This window comes from Eucyclogobius newberryi, unplaced genomic scaffold, assembly GCF_026437365.1.
Source record: "Eucyclogobius newberryi isolate DKJ021-1_F unplaced genomic scaffold, fEucNew1.0.hap1 SCAF_9, whole genome shotgun sequence".
Taxonomy (NCBI): Eukaryota; Metazoa; Chordata; class Actinopteri; order Gobiiformes; family Gobiidae; genus Eucyclogobius; species Eucyclogobius newberryi.
In genome coordinates, this window is record NW_027316532.1 from 25,489,984 (window position 1) to 25,498,127 (window position 8,144).

The 8,144-nt window shown below is 38.3% G+C and overlaps 1 protein-coding gene across 1 annotated transcript; it reads right to left on the reverse strand.

Annotated features, from left to right (window-relative positions):
* Nucleotides 1–600: 600 nt before the first annotated feature.
* LOC140353486 (alanine aminotransferase 2-like) lies at nucleotides 601–5,751 on the reverse strand. The gene is made up of 10 exons (XM_072438061.1): nucleotides 5,725–5,751; nucleotides 4,693–4,801; nucleotides 4,002–4,132; nucleotides 3,288–3,531; nucleotides 3,145–3,224; nucleotides 2,323–2,453; nucleotides 1,600–1,774; nucleotides 1,374–1,529; nucleotides 974–1,086; nucleotides 601–748 (listed from the first exon to the last, which is right to left on the reverse strand). Exons 1-10 carry the CDS (start codon nucleotides 5,749–5,751, stop codon nucleotides 646–648), a joined length of 1,269 nt encoding a protein of 422 aa, XP_072294162.1. The 3' UTR covers nucleotides 601–645.
* Between the last annotated feature and the right edge of the window lie 2,393 nt (nucleotides 5,752–8,144).

An 8,144-nucleotide genomic window follows, 5' to 3' on the forward strand; every position in this document is an offset into this window, starting at 1 on the left:
ATTGTTCTTCCCTTTTTAACAGTTTGTCATTTGGACAGCTTGTGTTTATTAAATATAATATGGCCTACATTATTATTTTTTGGATAAGAAGAGAGACAAAAGGTTTAGTGTGTGTTCATATGCTTTTTTATGTAAATATCGAAGTTTATTTATAAAGCACACTTACAACTTTAAAAGCCCAAATGGCTGTACAGAAAAGTGCAATACATAAGTGAATAATACATAATTGAAAATACTCATAAAGTTAATAAACATAATAATGACTCAGCTCAGTTCGTGTCTAAAGGAGAGAAAAGGTAGGTTTTAAACAAAGATTTAAATTGCTCTCAGCAGATCTAACAGGCTGTTCCAGAGCCTGGGCCCCGCCACAGACAAAGCTTGGGCCCCTCTGCTTTCTAGCTTTTGACAAAAGAGCATTAGCACACTCATTATAATAGTGTACTAGAGAAAAGTTAAGCATTAAGCTCCTTTTTGGCTGAAGAACAACCTTTGCCCATTATGTCTTTGATTGTTGTTGCTGGTTTTATTTTACAGACCCTGTCATGAAGCAATACATTTACATTTAGTTGTTATCAATATTAAACATTCCTACAGGAAAGTTGAGATAAACCTTGGGAAACAACTGTCTAAATCTCAGTTTGAATCTTAGATCACAGAGACAAGGTTTGACTCCAGAAGATTGTGGTGGAACTTCTGTATTCTTCTCAGAGCTTCTTCTAGAACGTCTGAAGGAACCAGGATGCAGAACCTGCCACAGCAAACACACACGTCACGACCTGACATCATAAGATATACATTTCTTTTTGAACTTATTGATAACTATTACATGCGAAGAACTAACTATTGTACGACAGGGCAACTTGGGACTCAGTTATGGCCCACCGTTTTGAAACGTATTTAGTAAGAGATATTTAGCTGTGGCAATATATCATCTTAAATTATTTTCTTCTTGAAACACTGGTGGCTCTTGTACCTGAAGTGATGTGTCGCAGGTGGAGGTCCGTGTGAACAGCTCGGCCCGACCAGCACAGCCTGTTCTTGCAGCAGCTTCTCACAGTACAGAGCGCCCGCATCCACCTGCCTCTCCTGTGCAAACCACACCCACATCAGGTGAAAGCCAATCAGCATGAAGCGTTTTATCATCATTATTTTACATTTCATAAGCTACATTAGTTGCAGAATGACAGATTTCTTGTCATTCATGTCAATACCAGTAAACTTCAGTGCGTCATACATTTCTTTTTTACTCTAACTTAAATATTTATTGTAAAAATATCTTTTTCGCATAAAGGCATCCAAGTTTTTATTTTTTGTATTTTTAATTGTAGCGGAAATGTGGGTTTTATTTTTCTGATAATACAGACGTACTGTACCTTGGCCTGCTTTATGGTGGCAGGAGGCACATTCACACTGGGATAAAGGTAGATTCCACCCATCAGTGGCTCACAGCTCACCCCAGGAAGGTTATTTAGCACTTTACAAGCGCTCCAGCAATTCTTCTTAAGGGTCTTTTCAACATGTATCCTCTCCTTCAACACAAACAAAAGCCTGTGGTTACAATGTACAGTAGTACTCTTGGCGTGATCTGTGCTGCTGTACCTCGGTGTATGTTTCATAGGAGGAGTCTCCGGGTTTTGGGGGTTTGACCATCAGATCTAGAGCCAGTTGTCCCATCACTGAAGTGCTGATGTCTGTGCAGAGCATGGTGTCCACGAAGTGCATAACCCTCGGGTCGATATTTACCAGCTCCATGTAGCCCGCCCTCAGACCACCCCTGGGACACAAGACAAACAGCTCAGACAGTCACTCCAGCCAGTCCAGCGCTACCAAGAGTGCTTTTTGTAAATATTTCATATCATATCACATGCCCAACTAATTACAAATACTCATATTGCTGTAATTGTGTAGATTGTTTGTATAATTGTACTATATGGAGTCGGTTTCCCACTATCAATCCATGCTTTCTTTCTGGAATTGCACACAATCGCTCTAAAACTACATGCTTTTTGGTTAAGAATGATTTGTATTTTTAAGACAAATCATAAGCATACTAGGGTGTTAAAACAAATTGATACCCAGATATGTTTCAAAACCACTCATTTGAAGTATTGCTACTGAACAAATCTAGATCTTTCCTCAATAGTTTTAGTATAGTGTTGATCTAAACGTGTAAATACCACATGATTAGAGATACTAATAGTGTGTTTTTATTATCCTTGTCATATTATAATTGTTATCGAGCATCAAGCGTTTTTCTTCAAATATTAATATATCAAACTGATGTTTCAGTTGTTAATGATCCTAATACTAAAACATACTCACTCTCCAATACTTGATATTGAATGGAAGGATGCCATCTCAACAGTGTCTGAGTACAAAGGGCCCATTTCAAACAGAATCTTCTTGTATGAAATAAATACAACCCCGTCTCCAAAGACATAGTTCTGGTAAACCTGAAACAAACAACAATATTGAGCAACATGGCAAAACAAATGAATCCTGATGGGGTTTTTCATGTGACTTTATTTTTTCCAGATTAAAAGCAAATAAATATGTCATTAATATGTAATTTAATGAATATGAACAAGACAGACTTTTAATCATTATCATTTAACACAAAGAATATTTCTCACAAGTCTGAACTCTGCCGCAAATACAAGATTTTACCGACAAGATTGGCCTGAACTCTCGATTAAAAAAAACAACCCCAAGATGACATTTCCATTTGTTCAAACTTGGATTAATTGCTCTTTCCCATGTGTCTCCTGCTTGTGACTGCAAAGAGAACAATACTAAAGCAGCTGCAGTTTACAAAATTGACATTTCAGTTTGGTATTCTGCCTGCTCTAAATGTCAAACTCAATGCAATTACCAAGCTCATAAATAGATCTCCTTTTTAATCAACCCCTCACTGTTATTATTTATTTTGTAGTAAAACAGTATGTAAGTTGTTGTTGTTGTTGTTGTTGTTGTTTTATGGCGGTTGGCATCCAAGTGTTGCATTACCGCCAGACTTTATTCTTTCGACTTGTTAGTACCGGGACATTAGTTTTTAACTGTAAGTATGTCCAAAGAGCACCACAAAGCAGCTGCTGTAACTAGATAAAGTCAGAATTCCGCATATTTAAAGGTTCATATAAAGACCTCATCAACCAATAGGAGAAGACCTTCTGCTGCAGCGAACCGGATCACATCCTGTATGGACTTCCTGCTTTGGACATGGCCTGTGGAAGAAGGATGTTTTATATTAGCTGTGGAAGGATAATTGTCAAACAGAAGCTGGTCACCTGTTGGGTTGCCTGGGTTACTTATGAAGATGGCTCTAGTTTTACAGCGCCCTCTAGCTGCAGTCAGAGCACGGTGCAGCTCATCCACATCCACGGCCCATCTCTGGTCCTTCTTTAACTCGTAGGGCTCCAGACTGACCCCAGCCTCGTCCAGCAGCATGGGCAGAGCGAGCGGGCACGGCACATGGGTCAGAACGCCTGTCGGGACGTCCCATTCTGTCCCAGCGAGCAGCTTCACCATCACCTCAACGACAAAAAAGAACATTTGCACACATCTCCTCTATCAGGGATCAAACCAAAGCTGCTCTATGCAACTTTGCCTGGTAGAGGTCTCTGTGGGTGGGCAGTGAGCAGTAACAAGATCACAATTTTGTCACAATTTATGTATTGATATTGTCTTGAAATATGTAAATGAAAGTTTAAAAAAAAGTGTGATTTTTCTCATTGTATTTTTGAGCATAGAAACATTAGTAATTGAATACATGCGAGATAGTTAAGACTGAAGAACATTCAATAGCAATAGCCTCACCATGGAGACGTTGATACAGTTATGGGTGTTTCCTGTTACTAAAAATACAACTTAAACTGTGAGTACAATTAAATCAGTTTCAAACAATTACGTCATATTTTATTAACCAGAAGAACTTGAAAGTGCTTTTTGGCACATTGTTGGTATGGCAGTGGAGTGGACAGGATTACTGTATTAAATATTACCATCAAAGCTCTCTGGGATCCTCCGGAGATGAAAACGTTACTGGCTGAACAAGGCGCTCCATCTCGTCTCGTGATGAAGTCTGCAATGCTTTGTCGAACATAATCCAGGCCTGAGGAGTCTGTGTAGGAACCTAAAGGCAAATGCAATGTTCAGTGCGATGGTTGAAGCTGACATGCATTTTTATGTTCACTTCAATGCCCTCAATTCTGACAAAACTCAGATAATGTTGCAGAACGACATCATTAAATGCTTTCAAATTCAAGATGAAAGCATTAGAGACTCAATCAATAAAACTGCATAACCTCAGCGGGACTTTCCTGGTTAAATAAAGTTAAATAAATAGAAAAAAAGATTAAATTTATCTATCTCCACGAAGACAACCAGGTGGTGCCAAGTTACAGGTCAGATCTGTGGAGAGGAGACCCAGTGCACAGTGTTTTTGAGCCACAAAAACACTAATTAAATAAATGTGAGAAATGAGTTTAATGCCTCAGTGTGGAACATAGCAGCAGACTCGAAAAAATGTCTTTACACATATTAGTCAAGGTTAAATTATCAAACAAATGGGAAATGTCTTTAAAACTAATCACAAAAGTTCAGAAATATGATTATTTATCTAAACATTTTTCAAATTCTCTATATTGTCCACTCTTAAAGTGATTCTGGTTTGAAGTCTTGTCGAGTCCTCACCCACACTACGCTCTTCACAGGCGTCCAGGAGCGTCTGAGCGCGCTGCCGGACGTCCACAGGGAGGGTCAGGTCGTCCAGCAGAGGAGGGTGGACACAGCCGGCCAAAACCTTCAGCGAAAAGAAGTAAAGGAATGAAAACCTTTTAGATGTTATGCTAAATCCACTTTTATGAGCTTTTAACCACGTTACATCGCACTGCGTTGCGATTATTTTGAAGGAGGAAAAAAATATTCTTATCTATTTACACAGGGATTAAAAAGGTTTCCATAGCCATTCTTATAAAGATGAAATCACATGAATGAACATGTGTTGCTTGCATGGTAAAATGCCACTTTGAGGCGCTGCAAATTTGAACAGGAAATCAATGGTCACATTTCCATTTCCATGCCACTGTAGATCATTATTGCATTTCACAATTCAGTAAATGCAACATGGTGATCTACTTGTACCAGAACAAAGCCTAATATGTCTTCTTAGAGTAAAAATAAAAGCGAGGAAAAAAGTTTCAATGACTAAAACTGGCTTTCAGGTTATTTTTCGAGTTGCCCCTTGATCAAAGATGATTTTAATGGAGACTGATGATACCCATCTTAAAAGGGTAAATAAGTAATAAGTGGTGGAAAGTAACACAGTACAAAAGTAAAAGTACTTGGTATCTGAACTTTCCTCATTTGACTGTGGAACCTGTACATTCTATTACACTAAATGTTTGAACAGGACTAAAAAGTAATAGTTTATTTATTTATTTATATTAAATTTGAGATCACTTGAAATGGCTGAGGGGTTATTTTCACCACTTTCAGGTTGAGTTAATGTCCCAACTTTGAGCAAACAAAAATATGCAAATAGAAAAATGACACTATAATAGTTCTTAAAATCTGTCTGATAAACTTCAACTTTTGACTCTAAAAGTACATTTTAAAACAAGTACCGGTACATGATTTCATGTCACAATTTTACCTTCACTTGAATACATTTTCGCTCCTGTATTTGTACTTTTACTTAAGTTGCTAAATTGAGAGAGAACCTACCTGCCGAAGGAATGAGAGGGGCTTCATTCCTGCGCGTTGAGAATCCCCCGAGCTCAAGTCGATCACATTTGTCTGGAGGGAAAAGTTCAATATCTATGTTCACAATTCCTTAAGTTAGTATTGCACTTCAAAACATCAAAACTCTGCAGATTGATTGAGTCTTTGACAATGACATCTTGCTCTCTTAATCTTACACTTTCTGATCCACTGAAAAGCAGAAATACACCGACCTGCGAGGCATGTTTCGCCCGTGACAACCCTAGAACCCTGAGACTCACATGTTCCAGAGAAGTCATTGTGACGCCGTTTCTGTCTGCGATGGAGTGAATGTGCACTGGACCGAATGTCTGGCTCTTTGGGGACCCCCCAGAGAGCCAAACATTCGGTTTGATGAATAACTTGTTAATTTGACTTATGAAAAACTAGCAATAGATTAACTATGTCTACGTGTGCAATTTCAGATCAATTTATTTCTGTAACGCCCAAAATTCCAACAGAAGTTCCAGAAATGTCACTTTGACCAACAGAAGGTTTTAGGAATGACGTGAATCCAGCCATTCACTGGAAAGTATCTCTCAATTAAAGTTGTCAAAAGTATCAAAAATCAGAAACTATCAAAACTAGAGACACTTAGAACCCTAATCCTGAGTATCAATACAAAAACACAAACAAAATGTACCTTTTCTGAACAGTTTAAATGATCTAGAGCTTTTTGAGAACCAGTACAAGACCACATTGTATAGAATATAGAATTTCTCCTTAAGGTTTCCAAAAATTCCCAGCGTTTTTAATTTTGTAATTTTTGCTTGCAAAGAAAAAGGCGCTAAAATCAATTTTTTTTTACCTAAAGCCCTGCAAGGATTTTAAGCTTTACAAAAATAAATCTAAGTGAACAGTGTGCATCAATGTAATAAAATGTAAATATATGATTATATTTGTGTGATATATATTATCTACATAATGATAATATGACTAGATTTGTGTGATATGTTATCTGCATCATTAGTCCAAGAGAAAAACGGCATGTGTGAAAGTGTAAGAGGAGGAAAAAGGATGTTTACCCCAGGAACGGGGGTAGGTAAATATTCCCCAAGCTTTTATCTCTAAGGAAAATACCAAGACAGTTGTAAAAATAAGTGCTGGATGTCGAGTTAACCAATGAGAAAAGTGACATTATGTGTAAAATCCATGATGTGAAATAAAACCAGTTGCAAGGGGGAGAAACGCGGCGTTTCTATCGGCTGGTCTATCCCTTGCAAGCCATTCAAAGTCTGACGTTTCTGTGTCGTTTTATATTCTAAGTTGAATTATGCATTGATTTATGTGTAATTTCTTGACAATCAAAAAGACTGCGGTACACGAAAGAGCTTTATTAAATGGAAACTTGTACAGCTGTAATGCAGAGTAATAATACTTAACAGTTAAAACACAACTTATGTCCAGAGACCTGTTACACAGCGGCGTGAAGCCCCGAGATGAGCTTTGCATAGAGACCCTGCTCCACGGTGCAGGTGAACACAGGTTTGACATTTAAAGGGAGCTCACACACAACGATTCTTCAATTATCTGAAATCAATAACAGCATTCTTTTATTATGTTTATGTCGGGGAACAGCGGTCCGATAAATACAAAAAACATATGTACAATGTTATATTAGACAGGGGTGATTCTTATTGACCGTGGAGCCATGTGTGGACCGAACTGCAGCTGCGTTTGGCTGATCCCAGACCAGTCGATCCACATCTGTTGATTAAAGTCAGATAATGGGACTAGATCTGGTTGAGAGAAATGTATTAAACAGAGTCGGCAGGTGAACGAGTGCTTCGCTTGATGCCTTAGCCCTTAGTTATAGGTTTGTTTAGCCCCTGTACAGCTGACATCCAGGGGGCGCTCTCCACTCTGCCTCTGACTGTAGGTAGTATAGATCAGAGCCCTTAGAAGTAGTTGTATAAGACCTTGCTGAGTAGTTTGGTGAGGGTTTGTTTGGTAAAAGTCACAATATCATTAGTTCACAATAAAAACACAAGCCTGTTGCTAGAAGACGGCTTGTTTTCAGTTTGGGCTAAATTCAGGTTTAGTTGGAGCAAACTCAGAGGTTTCTGTCACTGAAAAAGAAGTTTAGTTTAGTTCAGTGTAAATCACTGCAGCAACAGGCTCCACACGGCTCCTGCCCTGGACCAGGGTAAGATCTGGTTCAGAGTTAGGAAAAACTACATGGGCCAATCAGCTGTGAGTACACTCTGACTCAACCTTTAGATCAGGACCTCATTCATTCATTCAAATAATTCATTTTGTGAAGATGTGAGTACAACATTTTGATCCACCCAAGAAATACATGCATTGTATTCATTTTAATCACAATTGAAAGGAAAAAGCATCATAAATGTGATTTGATTATCTTCAATATCACAAATTAAATC